The sequence below is a fragment of the Panthera leo genome, chromosome A2, assembly GCF_018350215.1.
Source record: "Panthera leo isolate Ple1 chromosome A2, P.leo_Ple1_pat1.1, whole genome shotgun sequence".
NCBI lineage: Eukaryota > Metazoa > Chordata > Mammalia > Carnivora > Felidae > Panthera > Panthera leo.
Window position 1 is genome coordinate 151,239,238 of NC_056680.1, and position 19,684 is coordinate 151,258,921.

At 40.4% G+C, this 19,684-nt stretch overlaps 1 protein-coding gene across 2 annotated transcripts in view; it reads right to left on the reverse strand.

The window, feature by feature from the left end:
* The window catches only part of DGKI (diacylglycerol kinase iota), a 444,548-nt gene that overhangs the window by 184,254 nt on the left and 240,610 nt on the right, over positions 1-19,684 (reverse strand). For both annotated transcript variants that reach the window (XM_042927643.1, XM_042927642.1), the window contains exons 12-15: positions 18,816-18,876; positions 8,593-8,706; positions 7,057-7,194; positions 2,998-3,076 (exon numbers count right to left, since the gene is read on the reverse strand). In XM_042927643.1, the coding sequence (XP_042783577.1) occupies positions 2,998-3,076; positions 7,057-7,194; positions 8,593-8,706; positions 18,816-18,876 (392 nt within the window). The remainder of the gene's footprint in view (positions 1-2,997; positions 3,077-7,056; positions 7,195-8,592; positions 8,707-18,815; positions 18,877-19,684) is intronic.

Consider the following 19,684-nt stretch of genomic DNA (forward strand, 5'->3'; position numbering starts at 1 on the left):
GTAAAATAATCCTTTCACTGCCCGTGTGTGTGTGTGTGTGTGTGTGTGTGTGTGTGTGTTCACTAATACCTAATAGGTTATTCCATCCCAGCTCATTCTTTATAATGGCTCTCATGAGGCTTTGAGTCACCCTCCAACTATTTCATGGCAAATGATACAAGTTTTGTCATGACCCCTCAAACTGTGAGTGTCTGCATTTGAGAACAGTATGAAATCTCAACTCTTAAGTGTTCTTGGCTTGAGAACAGCCAAGAGAATAACCAATGAAATAAGAAAGTCTGCACCTATTGAAAATGTGGCCAGACTATCTTTTCCTTCTGCAAGTGAACTTAGATCTCTTGACTATCCAGGTAAAAAATATGGGGAAAATCCAAACAGAAAACAGTAAAAAGTGAGAAGAAGGAAAAGAAGAAGAGGAAGAAGAAGAGGAAGAAGAACAACAACAACAACGAGGAGGAAAGAAGAAGAAGAAGAAGAAGAAGAAGAAGAAGAAGAAAAGAAGAAGAAGAAGGAGGAGGAAAGAAGAAAAGAAGAAGAAAAGAAGAAGGAGGAGGAGGAAGAGGAAAGAAGAGAAGAAGAAGAAGAAGAAGAAGAAGAAGAAGAAGAAGAAGAAGAAAAGAAGAAGAAGAAGAAGAAGAAGAAGAAGAGGAGGAGGAGGAGGAGGAGGAGGAGGAGGAGGAGGAGGAGGAGGAGGAGGAACCACCACCACCACCACTACCACCACCACCATGGGTAATTATACTTTTCATCATGAATTAATGCAAAATGAATAGATAAACAGATATTAAGAAGTCCACACCTCTGGTCTAGGTCTATCAACCAGCAAATCTGGTTCCTGCATTTTGTGAATACTTATTTCCCTATCATCTTCACAAATATTGCAGCCCTTTGTCTCAGTCAACATCAGTTCCCCCCATCAGCCCTTCAGGGGTTGGTTTTCAAGGGCTTGAGCTTCCATGCAGAGCAGATGACTGCGGTTCCATTTCATGCTGCATGAAAGCACTATGCTAAGCCTCAACAATAAACTATTTGAAGACCAATGCTTGGCATCTTGTAACCAATTGTTTTGTAATCACACACATACTAAACGATGTACATATACATATACCACAGTTTGCGTACTCCTCTCTCGAATGAAATAGTCCCATAACTTCAAGAAAAAAAAAAGAATCACTTTCCTTTAAGAATTCTAAGCCTGGTGTTTCCACCTTGACGTTTCTTTCTGCTTTTTTCACTCTGAGACGCAGAAGTTTCATCATAGTACAAGGAAGTGTGTCATTAGGAGACTGTCAGATTAATTAGACAAAATATTTGGCTCCCTAAAATGAGCTCATTGTTTGCCACTTACTCATTTAGGCCTCTTTTCATGCCAGGATGTCTATTTTGGAAGATTCATGCATTGGTGATAATTATAAGTATTATTAAGAAACTTAAGGATTTTATTAGGAAGCCCAGATCCAGAGTCTCCTGAAGAATATGAGGGAAAAAAATGGGTTAAGAAATGAGGAAAGTAATTTCCATTTACTTCCCCAAATTAAGTCTCCTTAAATATAGAGAGACCAACAGACTATAAATGTGGTCCCTAACGTAGGACTCTGCATATCTGAATAGTTGTCTATGGCAGGGCGGTGGGAGGGTGGTGGTGTTCCTGATCTGGGTATTTGATATTTGTGGTTCTGTAATCAACCAACTTTTCAGAGACAAAAGTCAAACTATGGCTCTCTCTTTGGTCAGTATTGCTTTTATTTCACACAGCATTTGACCTTCCAAGCCTCATGAAAGCAGGAAGGCAAAGCCTACCAAAATTCCTGAATTCAATTTGAGACTTACAAGTTTGGACTTCACTTAGATTTTGCACTGTAACACCCTTAATCCCACAACTTCACTCTTGACCTTTAGTGCCTAAGAGTGTTATCAGAATTTTCTCTGTGTTAATACTAGAATCCGAACATTTGAATTCTAGCCTTAAGGTCTCTGTATTTCAAATGCTAGGAGTTAAAACCACTTCTGCTCTTGAAGAATCTGGAGAAAAAGAAGTAAAATAATCCTCTCATTTATGCCTTTTATCTCACAACGCACTTATACTAACCTGTAGCGGGGCACTATTTTGGTTATATATTAACATATTCACAAGGGACTAGGTACAGGCATAGATCCAGGCAAAGACACAGATGTACATATTATATTACTAAGAAGAGATTTTAAGAGAGAGATGAAGAGACACTGAGTGAGCATGAGCACAGAAGATTGGAGATTCAAAACATAAGCTCAAATCCTAAACTTTCCCAGCTCTGAATGGCATGAGAAATCTTTTTACGAAGTGTTTAACTCCTTGACATTATTTCATCTTATCTCTTTCAAAAGTGGTTTTGTTCCCTAATTGTGACCCCATCTCTTTTAGCCCTTGAAACTACTACTGGGTCTCATTCACTCCTCTTTCTCATCCGATGGGTATTCCCCGCACCCCTGCAACCAATCAAATCACCACCATACCATTTCTTTCAACCCAAACCACCTATCAGTTTCCCCTATTGTTCTAAAATGCCTTTTGTCTCTCTTACGCACACAGAGAGGACTTGAATGTTTTTGCTACCAGATTTCAATGGCCCTGGTTTATATGAAGTGTTGGACTTTAACAACTGGTGTTTCCGGAAGCTGTGAAGATCCTAATGACTCTAGTGAAAGAATCTTCATCACTTCCTAGTAGTTCACTAACTTCAAAGTTTCTAGTCAAACTTTAAAATTAGTAGTCCGAGACGTGGAACGTACACCTAGTGCCGTCCTTTACCATCTTTGAGACTCTAAATAAGTGGGTCTCAGGGACCTATTTGAAAGAAGCTCCTATCTCGCTAGCTCCCAAGGTTGCCATGAAAGTTAAAATGAAGCAACACTGAAGCCCACTGTCAACACTTAGGTGATATGCAAACAGAAGGGAACATGCAAAACACCTGCTGGAAACTTCCTCCCTGGGAGATGGAAATGGGACGTTGTCCTCACCTCTGGATTCATGGAACTCCAGTGTGACGTGGGCATCAAATCCAAGGCTGAAGTAATTATTGAAAACATTCAGAGGAAGCTGCAATGATGAACAAAGTAGAGGTGAAGTGGTGTGTAACCAGACAGAGTCAAGGAAGGCCTGATGCCAGGCACCTGTCTCTGGAGCAATCCCTGGGAGAGAGAGAAGCCGTAACCCGAGGGACAAGGTTTTGTGTAGAAAGAACACAGATTTTTGAATTCATTAGCGAAAGCTCAAATCAAATAACACTCCCAAGGATTTTAAATAGGATAGGAAACAAGTGACACAAATACAAATTATTAAATGAGAACTGGTCTTGCAGATATTAGTAAGAGAGCCAAATTCAGCTCAGGGAAACACATGTACAATAGTTACAAAGAATCGGGGCGCCTGGGTGACTCAGTTGATTAAGCATCCGACTTCAGCTCAGGTCATGATCTCACAGTTTGTGAGTTCGAGCCCCGCATCAGGCTCTGTGCTGACAGCTCGGAGCCTGGAGCCTGCTTCAGATTCTGTGTGTGTCTCTCTCTCTGCCCTTCCCTTGCTCATGCTCTGTCTCTCTCTCTCTCTCTCAAAAATAAATAAACAGTAAAAAAAATTTTTTTTTAAGTTACAAAGAATGATTCACTAAGTGGGGTGCCTGGGTGGCTCAGTTGGTTAGGCGTCCAACTTGGGCTCAGGTCATGATCTCACGGTCTGTGAGTTCGAGCCCTGCATTGAGCTCTGTGCTGACAGCTCAGAGCCTGGAGCCTGCTTCGCATTCTGTGTCCCCCTCTCTCTCTCTGCTCCTCCCCTGCTCACTCTCTATCTCAAAAATAAATAAACATTAAAAAAATATTTAACACTAAAAAAATTTTTTTAAAAGAATTAATTCACTAAACAAACTTAGAGAGTCGATTCAATTGCAAGGATCATGTGCAAGCTACTTAATTAGAGGATATACTTTTTTGAGAATTTATGTTCACCATATTAATATTGCAACTTAAAATGAATAACATTTAATATGCTTACCCTTTGGTTTTTTAAAATCTATTTTGACATAGGTCATAAGCAATTATGCAGTGGTAAACATTCAGCTATCCTTGATTTATAGGGAAAGAAATATACATGTGTATACATATTTGTCAGTATCATCCAGATTTCTATTCAGTCTATCAGACCTTGGATCTTTAATATGATCATGAAACATGCAGATACACATGCAGGGACATACACAAGCCTTCCTAGAGTCCTCTGGGTCCCTGGCTGTTAGCAATGCCAGCTCCATAAAGGAGAGGACAATACAAACTAAAATCCTTCATCAAAAGTGCAAAATTCATGTGCTTTTAAGGCTTCAATGTTAGAACAATCAGAAAAGCATGTGGAAAGTGCTAGAAAAGAAACTGTAGTTCTTCCACTTTTCCTTCGGCAGCTCAGAGTGGAAAGTAAATGTTAAATTAAATAGGCAATTTTATCTCAGCTTGGATAATGTTTCCAGATAATTATCAGGTTTAGACTCCAGACAGAAATATACTTGTCTTCTGTTAGAAATAAGTGTTTAACCCTCAAGATCCCAAAAGTAAGTTTATTGCACTGTTTTATGCGTCCCTTGATCAGCAAGATTTTGTTTGACTAGAATGTGGACCTTGTCCCATTAAGAGATAAATGAAATGAGAGGGAGAGGAACAGAAAGAGATATTAATACAGAAAAAAAAAAAAAAACCAGATTGCCTTGGCCTCCAATGGAAGGAAAGAATGAAGGCTCCCCACCCCCAACCCCGATGGGAGGTCCCGAGTTAGAGCTTGTAACAATTCAGAGGTCAAATCAGCCCCCTTAGAAATGGCTACAACTGACTCCAGAACAGGGGAGAAAATAAATACAGAGCAGTGCCAAAATCATGTCTTATTCTCCTGGCTTCATATTTGAGAATGTCCAGTTCCTGCACTTAATCAAAATACCAAGCCTGTGTAATGAGAGCAAGGGTTGGTGATCTTGCCAAAAGCACAGATAGGTTCATCTCTACCATTTATGTTTTCTTGGCTACAATTCTAACCCATGTCTTAGCATTCACTGATAACTCAGGAGAACATTTGGTTACCATCCCCTAAATAATACCCCAGTTTAGACTTTTATTAAATTCTTATTCACATCTTTCAGGAAAAATTGCCTCAATTTTCTACACATCTCAAAAATCCAATTTTTCAAAGCCCTTTAATTATCTGGATTAATGTTTCCTGGCTGCACCAAGGAGTCTTTCCATTTCTTAAGCTGTCAGGAAGAGATGCAAATAGAGATTTCTCTTGAGGGCCTAAGCATTCTAAGATTGGTGGAGAAAGGACCTTAAATTTCCATACAATTATTTTTTCACTTTGGCTATTTTCTACCCAATTTCTATAGGTCAGATACATTAGAAAGTATCATATCCCAAGATGATACCTGCAGTTTAAGCAACATTGTGACATTATGAATGCAAATCAACTAAGCAGTCATGGTATCCACTAGAAACCTTATAATTTCTGGATCATGGTTTAGGGGAAAAAACATGAAGAGAAGATAAAACGTATTTTCACTTATATTAGCCAAATAAGAAACTTGAGTGTTTATCACAATTGGTTAGGATCATGGTGTCAATAAATAAATAGATTTTGGTTGGGTTCAAAAGGATAGCTGGTTCAATTTATTTTAAAGCAGCAATGCCCATGACAATAAATGTGAAAGAAAGAAAGAAAGAAAGAAAGAAAGAAAGAAAGAAAGAAAGAAAAGAAAAGAAAAGAAAAGAAAAGAAAAGAAAAGAAAATACCCAAGACAATCTTGACCTCAATCAATGGCATAATCCAATAAAGCAGAGATGTCATTTAAAGTACAGATTCCGAGAGCCACCTGGGTGGCTCAGTCAGTTAAGCGTCTGACTTCAGCTCAGCTGACTTCAGCATCATCTTCCAATCCAGGAGTTTGAGCCCCCATGTCGGGCTCTGTGCTGACACTCAGAGCCTGGACCCTACTTTGGATTCTGTGCCCCTTCCCCGCTCATGCTCTCTCTCTATCTCTCAAAAATAAGTAAACGTTAAAAAAAATTTAGGGGCACCTGGGTGGCTGAGTCAGTTAAGCTTCCAACCTGGGCTCAGGTCATGATCTCACGGTTCATGAGTGTGAGCCCCCCTGTCAGCACAGAGCCTGGAGCCTGCTATGGATTCTGTGTCTCCCTCTCTCCTGACCCTCCCTTGCTCTCTCTCTCTCTCTCTCAAAAATAAACATTAAAAAATTTAATAAGAAAAAATTTTTTAAAAATTTAAAGTACAGATTCTGATCCTTCAACCTGCATTTACTTCAGCAGAATCGATGGAGACTGGGCCCCATAATCTGCATGTTTCATGGACACATGTGGAGTTTCTTATGCATGAAAAACTTTGTAAACACTCTCATAGAAGAAAAGTGGAAAGTAATATGCAAGGAGAGTTTACTTGGCAACCTGTCAAATTTATATGAAATTGAGGTGCGAACTTCGAACCAAATTTACCACCAAAACTCTGCACTAACATGTGTACAATTGTGTCTTTTCATTTGTCTTGGGTGGAAATGAAAGCTTCATCACTGAAGGAAAAATATGAAATCAAAACATTTATTTAGGCATCTTCAAGTCCCAACCAAGTGATGAAACTGGCTCAGTTAATACTTCCTAAACGTAAGAGATATTTAGTATCAGACAAGACATCTCAGGAGGTTATCTTTCTATCAAAAAACCATATGCCTAATGCTTCAGAATATCCATATTTTTTCACCATCCCATAGGTTCTGAGATGCAGTGCTTGAGAGATCAGAAAATGAATATATGTATTTCTGGTGTGGAAGACAAGGAGTAGGAGATCTCAGTCTTTAGAAGTCAATGAGGCAGAATCATTGAGTAGCGTTAGACTCCTAGCCCCCGGGGCCATAAACTCAAACATTATCCTGTTATCTCATAGGAAGGAATCAGCATATGATTCTCCAGCCAGGAGTATATTTCCTGTCACTCAGGCACATGCTCCAGGATTCCTCTCTGCTGAAGAAAGAGCTCTCTCACCTTACACACACCATCTTCAAGTTCTTCTGGAGGCAAGTCTGGGTTTCTTTCCACGTGGAGGTTCCAGCGATCCAGCTGTACAATTGTCCCGTCTTCGACTTGGCAAAGGATCTTCGAAACAGGTTCATCAGTGTAGCCCTAAGGAATCAAAGAATATACCCACTGCCATCTGGAGTAGCGAACAGTACAGCCAAAGGTATTTCATGCAAGCAAGAGCCCTTCTGCTGTAGCTCTGTTTATTTTGCGATTAGCAAGGCTGGGAAAGTACACTGTTTTCCTTGAGGTACTTAGAATCTAAGACAAAAGTCACAGGTAACGTGCATAGAGATACTGCTCAACTGGTTTGAGCTTAGTAATTTTTGCCAGCACCAAGAACCAGTAGTCACCGGTAGGCATTTGAGGGCCATGCTGGATAGCTGCTTCCATCAGAGTGACAAGAGGACTCCCCAGGTCTCCTACTAGAGGAATTTGAGAGACACATAGGACAAGTATGTGTGGAAAAGGAGGAAAGGAATCCAGGTGGCATATGAGAGACAACTTTTTCAATTAACATTACACTTCACCTCCCTAACCTTGCAGTGGGACACCGTTCTTTCCATGGCTGAAGGCAAGTCTGTCTGAGGCACAGCCCTATTATGCAGCCACTTAATACTTGAGCATGTATTTACTGGCAGCATGATTATTAAGGATAGTCAAGTCTCTGATTTGGATGTGAGGAGTCAACAGTGATAAATATATTTACATGAAGCAACTAATTTATTATCATTTATACTATGCTCACTGTAGGAGGTCAATTCACCCAATGCCAAATTCATATCTGCTAATATCTGAAGAGAATTAAAACCTAATGGAGGACAATTCACCCAAAGGTCAAATTCATATCTGCTAATATCTGAAGAGAATTTTCATGGAGCCCAGTCCAATCTCTCATATGAGCAGATAAAAAGCTGGTGGGGCTGCATATGTTAGCATATTGTGCCTCCTTACTATCTTAACACTGTAAAAATGTTAATAAAAGAGCTGGTGAGTGACAGGTAAACTTCTTCCACTAAGCTTAACTAAAGTTGGCTGTATGGTGGGAAGGACAGTTGGCTATCTGTTTCACAAAGCCATGATAACACCAAGCAGAAAAACAAAATGCTCAATAAAACCCGTAACTCTCTTAAACAAAGGACTGTAATCTGAACCAGATTTGCTCTTCTGGCCAAGACTGAGGGTCAGGATCAATTCAGGTCCGTGTGCTTGTTTTACATAAAGACTTGAGGCCAACCCACCCACCACCTTTCAATGGATACCTCAAGAAGCCCCAGGCCTGTGTACCAACCCCCACTTTTTATACCATACTTTCTTCTCTAGATGATTCTAAATTTGAACTGAAGAAGGTCCCAGATAAAACCATGAAGCAGGGGCACCCTAATTCTCCATTCTAACTTATTCTTTGGACAACAGTAGCATATTCCCTTCCCGTTAGAACATCTGTGGATTCAGGGACCCCCCTGCTTGATGGCATGGGTGGTCCCTGGGAACAGTTCTTACCCCTCCCCAGTTGAGAGTTCGAGCCAGGTCGTTCCCAGTTCCCAGTGGAAGGACCCCGACGGGAGGCTGAGGGCTCAGTTGCAGTTCATCCAGAATAGAAAGGATCCAGCCCACCTACAGACATTTCGGGGGCCAGAAGAGATATGAGAAAGATAGGTAAGTTACAAAGACAACCTGAGAGAAGGAAGCTTTAAAAAGCAAATGATATAGTTTGACTTTTCTTTAAAATATGTACGATTTAATCTGGTAGTCAAGAAACAGACCACTTATCTCAAACAGTTTCAAAATGGTGAGTCCCTAAAGGGAGAAGGACCATTTTGTTTATGCTGTCATATAAGCAAAACTGGACCCACTCATCTGTATGTTTAACTTGAGATCTACCTTCAAATTTAGACCAGTTTAAAATCTGGGGAGGTTTACAATATAGGCATTGGAGACAATACAAGACTTACAATCAGACTGAATTTCAATTTTGGTCACACTCGCTACATCATCTTGATTAAATTATTTAACCTCACTGAGATTTATTTACCTGATTTTCAAAATGGAGATAATGCCTACCTCACAAGACTGTTTACAGATTAAACTAAAATGCATATAAAGCCCTTAATATGGTCTATGAAAGCACTAATTAAATGGTTACCCTCCATAACACCATCTTAGAAATTAGTAGCATTTTCCTAATGATCCCCATATTCTCTGTAATGAAACATTATGAAAACATAATTATGCATGGTCCTAGTACTTATTATAAGTTCAGGAAGAAAATAGATACTTATATACTAGAATCATATTCCCATTTAATCTTTTTCTAAGATAAATAATACTTTAGGTTTGGTCTCATAACTATTTAGAATAATTACCCAAAACCTGGAAATGGCAAAAAGAAACTTGCATATCCTCACAAAGTCCTACTAAGGTGGCATTTTACAGGCCTAAGAACTTTATAACTGTAGGCTAACTGGAATATTTCTGTCCTGTGGATACACAAAGATCGAGAATAGAAGATTATGTTAAAGGTTATGGTTTTATTCCCCCATATGGCCATAAACTGATTTTATCTCACATTTAGAAAAATTGTTTTGGAATAAACTACATAATCCTTTCCCTCTACTTCTCCAATAAGTCAACTCTATCATCTTGGTGGATGCGAGGAGCTAAATAAATTTGAGCTACGCTCTTCGTCAAAGAACTAAATAAATTTGACATGCATTCATTCTACATTTGTATGAGTCCTATTTTATTTTTTTTAATAGTACTTTAACAGTATATGTAGTGCACACTACATATAAAACACAGAACTAAGCAACTGAAATAAGATGAATGAGCTGGAACAAGGTAAGTTAGACTGGATGCCTGCTCCCAAGGAGCTTACAAGGAACAAGGAGAGAAACAATCACTGCTTTCCATGTGCTGACTTCTGAGCAAAGTTCTCTTATTATTAAACTTCAAAATGACTCTGTAAGGTAGGTAGAAGTCTCATCTCCATGTAATAGATAAGGAGGCCAAAACTTGGTAATATCATACCATTACTATGGTAATATCATACCATTTATGTAGTACAGATCGCATTCAAAATTAGGTATGCTAAACCCCAAGGCTGACCTCTTAGCCACTCTGGGACAGAGAGCCTTTCAGTAAAGACCCAAACCCTGTTCCGGATAGGGCCTGACCATGCTGAAGACAGAGGCATATACTTTTGGAATCTCTGGAATGCTGGAGAAACCTTAGAAATTGCTCAAACCAATTCAGTTAATTTGCAGATTTATTAACTGAGGTGCAAAGAGGTCAAGCAATTTGCTCAAGACTAGATAATTAGGAGTGTCAATGTCATGATCTTATCAGGTCTCTTGACTCCATCTAAAATCCTTTCACTACCACAGTATTCCTTCCAGGATGTAAAACTTGACCGTCCATCAAGAAGCCTGAAATTGTGCTTACCTTCTAGAAAGGCATACCCCCGTGTTCACCCAATATGATGAACTAAAAATCCAGATCTAAAGAAGTGTCCAAAAATCCCTCCACTCCCTGGGCAATTCCCTCCCAGACAACTTCTTAGGTTCTGACCTAACACTTTCTTAGTTGTCTTACACACAGTACAAACAAAGCTTGCTAATGAAGTGTAAGGGGAAAAAAAGTCAGATGCTAAAATAGATCTGATGACTATGCTAGATACCGTTCTTGCTCAGCTACCTGTGCACAAACTACACACAGTAGAAGCAGATCCCTCTAGTAAACTACAAGACATGAAAACTCAGAAATCCCAACAATCGGGGGTCACTGATTGCAGATGCAAATAGCCCTGAGAACTAGAGACTCAGAAATGCAATGGAACTCTAGAAATTCGAACTCAACATCCCATATAAAGAAGGCAATCTCTTTACAACTTTTCTAAGAGATGATCACTGTGTCTCCCCCTTATGAACTGTACTCACAAATCTGTCTACTTTCTTTCAGGTAGATTTAAATTGGAAATTCGTTTCTTATGCATAGTTGAAACAGGTCTCTCTTTTCTTGTTGGGATAATGTCATGTGTTCACATTTCCGATACCCAATGCACTCCAGACACCAACGATAGGAAAAATAAATCCTCAGGGACCAGAAGCAAAGCAAACACAAAATGGCAAGCAGATGAAGCCAGGAGTTTGGCTTCTGTCTGATAACAGGGAGTAGAAGTTCACCCCTCCTGACAGGGGGCCATGTATGAATAAGGGTCCCTCTTGGCCAGCGGGAGAGAGGCTGGAAAAGAATGTGAGAACCCCTGCCTGAGGCCACAGCCCAAAGACAGGGAGACCCCTTGCAGCTGGAGGGAGAAAGCCGCCAGCAGTGGGCTCACCTTCCCCCTGGCTTGCTGATGTACCTCAAACATCCAACACCTCCTCAGGATGGGTGCCTTAGTCATCTAAGGAAAACCCACTCGAGTCTCAGAGTGCTGGAGACCATGCAAAGGACTAGGAAGGGATAGTGATAGGATGCAGAGAAAGAAAAGGGAAAGACCAAACACAACAAAATAACTTCCTCTGAAGAGGACCCTGCAAAGAAAAATTCTAAATCGCAGGAAGAACACTAATACCAAGATGGACGGGAATAGGAAGGATCAGTCCACAGTGTGTGAAATACAAATACTTTTCAAATAACTGAAATGAGTGTCCTGTAATTTCCATGAATTGATGGGGTATCTTCTTAAAGAATTTTTTAATGTTTATTTATTTATTTTGAGAGAGAGAGAGAGAGAGAGAGAGAAACCCCAAGCAAGCCCAGCACTGCCAGCCCAGAGCCTGACACAGGACTTGATCTCATGAACCATGAGTTGGACACTGAACTGACTGAACTACCCAGGTGCCCCTGATGGGGTATCTTCTAATAATTCTTTAATCGGTATAACAGCCTTCATTCAAATCTTCTTAAGCTGTTCCTGTTTTCTCAAAAAAAGTTGCCAAGAATCGACACCATACTGTGATATAGTTCCTCAGAATGGCAGGAGCCCTCAGGTCCCCTGGATTTCTCACCATCTCCTTTTCTCTCACACTTGCCCTAAACAGAAGAGGTAAATGTATAACTGATTTGAATTAAAGGATCTCCCCCTTTCTTATTGAATGATTTAAGAACTGCATAAATGTAAGAGTGCCTCGGTGGCTCAGTTGATTAAGCGTCTGACTTTGGCTCAGGTCATGATCTCACAGTTCATGAGTTCAAGCCCCACATCAGGCTTGCTGCTGTCAGCACAGAGGCTCAGATCCTCTGCCCTGTCTCTCTCTGCCCTTCCCTGGCTCGCGTGCTCTCTCTCTCTCAAAATTAGATAAACATGATTTAAAAAGAGGGATGGGCAGCTACTTATCTCCCTTGATCAAGAATTGCATAAATACATTCTACTTTCTTTTTCCAATAGCCAAATATTTTCTTCTGAATACAACCAGGTAGGTTTAGTAACCCATTATTACCTAACCTTAGGGCCATCAAATGTCACCTGCCTTTCATAACCAAGATGTGTCATGAAGTTCTTTTAAGTGCCACCAGTAGGCTAATAGTTCTTTTAGCAGAAGAGGGTCTGGATCTTTTCTCATGGTCCTCAATAGCGTTTCTCATCCAAGAGCCACATTACTCAACAGCAGCTTCCCCAAAAGGCAACAGAACGTAGGGTGTAGGGAGACAGAGCTCAGTGAACCCCGCTCCATCATACATGGGCTGGGTGAGTTTAAGCAAGTGACTCCGTCACTCCAAGTTCTCTCATCTGTCTCTCAAGCCTGTTAGGGGTATGTTATCAGTTAAACACCATGTAGACATTTCTTAGCTTGGCAAATAGGAGATGCTTAATTAACATTAGCTGCTGTGATTAGGCTTTATTTTTCTTCCTCTTCACTTCCTCTATGAAGGCCCAGTTTCCTAGAAGCAAAATGCCCTCTTCCTTTTTCTCCGCTTAACGCTGAACCTCAAGTTCACAAATCAATCCCACCTTTGACTGCCATCAATCACAAAGTCTTTCACACACTATCAAAGACAGAAAAGCCAAGCTGTACTGAAGCAGAGAGGTGCTACAAAAGAGGAAGGGATGGGAGAGAGAGACAGAGAGAGAGAGAGAGAGAGAGAGAGAGAGAGAGAGAGAAAACAAATACACTTACAATAGCAGGAGACAGAAAAGACCTTGAGTAATAATCTGTATCTGTCCTTATAAAAGCAGAATTATACAAAGGATCTTCAGGCCCAAAGCTGTTCTTGGGGCCTCTCGCTTACCAGCAACCTGTTCCTTCTGGAAGTCCAGGCTTCAGGTTCTTAGCAGGGATTATGTTTGCTAGGCTATCACATTTCCACCAAATCATCTCCACCGGCTCATCCAGCACTCCTTCAGTTATATTTAATTAATTGCAAAACAGCACTTGGCATATTTTCCACCACAGCTGAAGAAAACTATCCAGATTGGGTGAAATCATTTCTGAGTTTGCAAGGTTCTTTCCTGCCTTTGTGTTAGGAGGAGCAGGGCTGAGGGATCTGAAACAGCACGGTCCTGGGATCTGTCCCTGAGCAGCCCCACAGTACTGTCCCCACAGCTGGCCAATGCTGCCACCCCTGTCCACACTATGCTCTGTCACTGCATGTGTCCCCAGTGCACTGCGAGCAATATTTTCATTCTGCAAGGTACTAACATCAGAGGTGGCTGAGGGGTGGCAAGAACAGTGAATTGACATTTTTTTCGAACAGACCCAATACACGTAGTTCCTCATATGCTGGCAAAAAGCGAAGGATGTGCATGTTGAGAAATCAAAAGACGTAGAACATTTCTGAACTGAAAGATCATCAAGACGGCATTTAACGACTGGGTGTCCCTTTCTAGTATGTACATTAGGATTCTTCTGATGTTTTCATTTATATTTGTACTTAATAGTTTTTAGGTCATCATGTGTTAAAAAGAACTGTTTAAGGGGCACCTGGGTGTCACAGTTGGTTGACCGTCTGACTTTGATCTCAGCTCAGGTCATGATCTCATAGTTCATGGGTTTGAGCCCCTTCTCGGGCTCTGCTCTGATGGTACAGAGCCTGCTTGGGATTCTGTCTCTCCTTCTCTGTGTCCCTCTCCCACTTGTGTGCACACACATGCTCTCTCGCTCTCTTTTTCTCTCAAAAAAATGAATTAACATACATTTTTCAAATAAAAATATATGAAAATCACTGTTTAAAATCAGCCCTAAAGAAATCAAGACAGAAGGTGAGAGAAATGGGTGGGGGAGGGATATAGCTAGGCTAGCACTTCGGGAGAAAAGGGGTTTGGGATGATGTGCTTGGCACTATCACTTAAAGGGAAACAGTACTTTCTTCCCTGCTGTGGCTGCACAAAGTCCAGCAAGGAGGTGCCTTCTGTTTAGGGTGTATCCTCATCTAGGGAAGCCAACTGATCAAGAAATAAGCATGAAGGAGCTGGCTACAGAGTTTAACTCCAGGCCTCCGGAAAGAGGGCAAGGCGGTTAAAGGTGGACCTGCTGTTCCAGCCCCGTTATCGAGGTCAGAGGTCCGACAGGTAGGGACCACACTGCACCGTAAGGAGCCATAAGGAGGGGAGGGCACGGGCGCCTCTAGGCTCTTGGTCCACGTGCCCTTCACTATTCGAGCAAAATGACAGCTACGGGGAGCTGGACAGGTAGAGATGTGCCCAAGGAAGGGAAAAAATACAAATTTACTGCATAACCCAAGAGCAGCTGGTTGACAAACACGAGGGTCTGAGATCATTCTTGAGTTAGGGGAGTTTTCCTAGGGCCTTGAGAAGATGTGACAACCATGTGACAGCCTTAGGATTATGCTAACCAGTTACAAAAAGATGACATTTGTACTGTCCCCTGCAGCATCCACTGGCCACATGCGGCGACTGGGCACAAGAATGTGCCTACTACAAACCGGAGGGGCTCTAAGTCAAAATAGATGCTGGATTTTGGAGATAGCGCAAATAGAATATAAAATAATCTCATGAGTGATTCTTCTAGGACTGCATGTTGAAGTGATAATATTTTGGAGATACTCGCTTAAATAAAATGTAGTATAAAATTAATTTCACCTGCTTCTGACTTTAAGTACCTTCTAGAAAACTTAAAAATGTGGCTTGTATTGTAGTTCTCTTGAACAGCAATGGTCTATGCTATTGTAATGCTACAGCTATGAAGACCCTTAGGGATGCAAATGTATCCCCTTGCAGGTTTAGAAGGTCTCAAAGGAGGGTAAGGAACCTGCTGAAAGTGACGGAAATACAGGCACCCAACAGGGTCTTCTGCCTTCAAGTGGAATGCAGGAAGATGGGCTATTTAAAAGTGCAAGGAGGCAGAGCAACACAAAAGGAGTACTGAAGCCTAAGAACTTGTTTCCAAACTGGGGCGCCCGGGTGGCTCAGCTGGTTGAGTGTCCGACTTTGGCTCAGGTCATGATCTCGGGGTTCATGAGTTCGAGCCCTACATAGGGCTCTGTGCTGACAGCTCAGAGCCTGGAGCCTGCTTCAGATTCTGTGTCTCCCTCTCTGCCCCTCCCCTGTTCGTGCTCTGTCTCTCAAAACTAAATAAACGTTAAAAAAAATTTTTTTAATAAAAAAAGGTAATTGTTTCCAAATCAATGCAAGACATCTATACGTTAATATTTTGTGCACAAACTGATGCAGTTAAGGGTTAATACACCCCCCTCCTAATCAGTCAAAAGAAATTCCATTCCTGATTCTCCCTGGAACCTTGTCACTGCACTGACAGAATTCTGACGGCTTATGGTGATAGATATGCTCACTGAGTAAAGGCTGAGTGCCTTAAGTCAAATGTATACCTGACACTCTCAGGAACCATTCTTCACTTGCCTAAAGCCAGCAATCTTTCTTCATAAATCCATCAGGAGGCCTTGTCTTTATATATAAACTCTGTCCCCACTCAAAATTTAAAGTTTCATATTCTAAACTAATAAAATTAAAAGTATCAATCACTGACCTAGAAAAAATATTTCAAATTCCATGCATCTTTCACAAAACATCCATTTTAACCAAGTAAAGTAAACTAAAACTTGGTCTTGCGTAAGGTACAAGATACACAGAGTTTTGATCCTGAGTGATTAAAGTACAGAGGTTACTATTGAGAAAATAATTAACACAAAAGCATGCACCAATTCTAAGGTAAATGGGCTACTTTCCCTTTGGGCATTAAAGTAATTTACCGGCTCTAAGGTAACTCTACTACTTTCCTTGGGGCGTGCCTGTTGCAAGGGACCGAGGGTAAACATCTAGTGCATTTGTGAGTTACGTGGAAGGATGTGAAAAATGAAGTCAGGAACATAGATGTGGTCCCTAGGAGGAAAACCTACCTGGAACATAAAAGTAGTATCTAGCCTTGTGAAGCACCTATTAATTATGGCGTATTTAAAGAAAGGATGCTAGGAAAGACAGGCTAAGTAGGAGAACCAGACAGTCTTCCTGTCAAAAGGTGTTATTAATGGCACAAGGGCGTATTCACAGATATTCAACACTGTAATCGGGCCTGGTCTTCAGGATCCATTAGCAATCTCCCAAGTCTCATTTGCTCATCATTCTGGTTTTGTCCCAGATAAGCTTCTTGAAAACCACTAGTGACACCCTAGTCTCCAAAATCAATGATAATTCTGCAGTCTCTCCTCCAGGATATAACCACTGCCTCCTTCTTTGAAACTCCTTTGTGTTTTTTTTTTTATTTGGTTTTTTTCTTGACAGAATGAACTACGGGTGGTCTTTTCTACGTCTGTTTTTTCCATTTTCCTTTTGAACTTTGGCCCGGACTCCCTAACTGCAGTTCTTTCACAAATGTCCGGACTTGGCTCTCTTGTCCTTGTCCTTTAGGCTTTAAAACCCCAGGTTTCCAAATCCTTCTCTAGTTGCAGGGAATGCCTCAAACCATACAGCCTAGAATGTCCTTCCTACACAAACCCGCTGAGTAGAGGAAAGGGACAAGAAAGGAGAAGCGAGAGCAAGGTGCCACGAGGCTCGGCGATGATGGGAGAAGTTTGGAAGGCGTGGTGCTCGATCAATGGTAAAGCTCAAGATTTAGAGATGGAATAGGAAGGGGATGTGGATTTGAGGTCACGGACACGTAGGTTAAAAAAGGATAAGAACTATGAATTCAGGATAGCACCTGGTCTGCTGCTGTCACTGAGATTTAGAGAGGGAAAAAAGATGGGCGCAAATACTGAAGTCATATAGGAAGACAAGGAGATTCTAAAACAAGGAAGAGCACTATAGTAAAGGGTCACAATAAGTTTATACTTTAATTAAGATAACTATCTGGGGACAGCTGAGCTAGGAATATGTGTGCATGTACGTTAAACATAATATATATTTATTGTATCTATAAAAGACACACTGAGCTAAGAAGAACACGATGTGTGTGTAAGTGAAATGTAATAAATTAAATGAATGTATATATGTATATAAATACACACTATATATGTATCCAATGTATATTATATCAGACACATCAATTAATGTGTATTATCATATATATGATGTGATATATATATATATATATATATATATATATATATATATATGCATATATGTATACACATATATGTTATCTCCTCAGAGGATTTGTTTGGATATAATTCTACTAAAAAAGGTTGGGAAATTTTCACAGCAGCCCATCCCTAAGTATATTTCCCTAGAACACTACAAATGCTTGAAATTTAATTGGGTATTGTAGCAGAAAAAAATTCCCTGGTCAAATAATTTTGGACAACGCTGGGTTAAACAAAGTGAAATAGGTTTGGCTTCTCAGCTATAAGAGTTTACATTGAATTTTATAAGCTAATAATGTGTATTGTGAATCTTAACAAACAGTAAACACTGTTTTCCCAACTGCAAAATGTTTTCTTCTCCATGGAGTAACTTAAGGGACCGGTGGAAACACTTCTATTTTTTTCCCCAGTTGCATTTACCGGTGCATAATATGTATCCAATGCTACATTAAGTGCTCACTTGCTATGAGAAAGAGTTAGAAGATTTTGTTGCTACCTTTGAGAATAAAACATTCTAATTAGGGAGATTAGAGAAAAGTCAAAGAGAGTTCATAATAAAATCCTAGATCCTGGGAGAGCAGACTCCAAATACAGAAGAAAAAGACACTGGACAGCAGCATCTAAATGTCATGGTTCTCAATTCTTTGCCTTTGCTAAATATACCAACGTAAGTAGAGGGCAAATGGAGAGACAGATGAGGCAAAGAGAGGAAAATGTGACAATATTAAACTTCAGCCCAATTCCATCTTTTCTTCAAAAATGAATACAAAGGATACCAATCAATGATCTTTAAGGCAAACCAATGTCAGCATTTTAAGTTCTATTTCCACTTGTAAAAGAATGAAGACAATAATTTTGTCCATATACTTCTCCTTAATTGTGACCAATTAAGAACAAATTAAATAAGGGTTTTTTTTTTAAAGAATCTAGTCATCTATAACCTTCATTCTAATAATACGACCACATCCTTACCTTGTGGAATAGGAAAGGATATAGTCAAGCTGAGGGAGTAAAACATAATTTACTAAGACCAAGTATGAATCCATGAGAACAATAATCAAGTCTCTTATAACCCTTTATGGGCTATGCTTCACATGACAGAGACCTATGTTTTAGGGGACTGGAAAGAGGTGAGGTGGGAATAAATAAGGAGAACTGTCATAGGGAAAACAAAAGAAAGATGGAAGAAATAAAGGAGACAACTGGATTCTATTTCAAGGACCTACCGTTCCATCCCCGCCACAGGCCAGAATTCGCAGATTTGGTACCTTCCTGTATAACTCAAGCCTGTAGAGGAGATAGAAGACAAATTAAACACGAACACATCACTGGCCATCGCAGAGAGAAAACCCAGGGCACAAGAGGGCTCTGGGATATCCACTGGAGAAAATGTATAATCAATGTAATGTCGTCAAAACTAGTTACCAAGTCATCACGAGGGAAGAGACCCCAACAACTGCATCAGAAGTTGGCAGCAAAAGTCAATTTTTAAATGGCTGACATTGGAATGGGATTTCAGGATGTCCCAGGGTTTCATTTCCCACAATCGCTATTAATGCATCAACTCATGTCGTTTCCCTAGTTAGTTTCAACTTCCTTTTCTTTTCCCATCATACCCTTCCCTCCTTTCTCAAAGGAAATCATCATGAATCAATAGTCAATGCTGATTGTATGTCTCCTCCTCATACTTTATAAGCTTTTCCTGGATTGGTTTTTTTTTTTTTTTTTTTTTTTGAAACAAACAGAAAGTAGAAACCTTCTTGAAACCTTCTACTTTCTACACTTAATCCCAGTAAACCTTTTCAGAGAGACAGGGTGCTGGGAGGATACCTACTAGTAACATGACCACACCTACAATCCCAGCTCTCTCTCTTCAGAGAGAGAACCAAATTTATACTCCTCGGCCCAAAGAGGGAAGACTTACTGACTTCTCTTTATTTAAAATTTGTCTGCTTAAAGTTAGATCATTTTTCATGTTGGCTCTTGAGAAAATACAATTAGACCCCCACCCCACCCCCTGGCTAAAACATTTGCTTAAGCAAAGCGATTAAACGCCTCTGTTCTAGAAGACATCACCTTGTAAATCTTGGTTTGG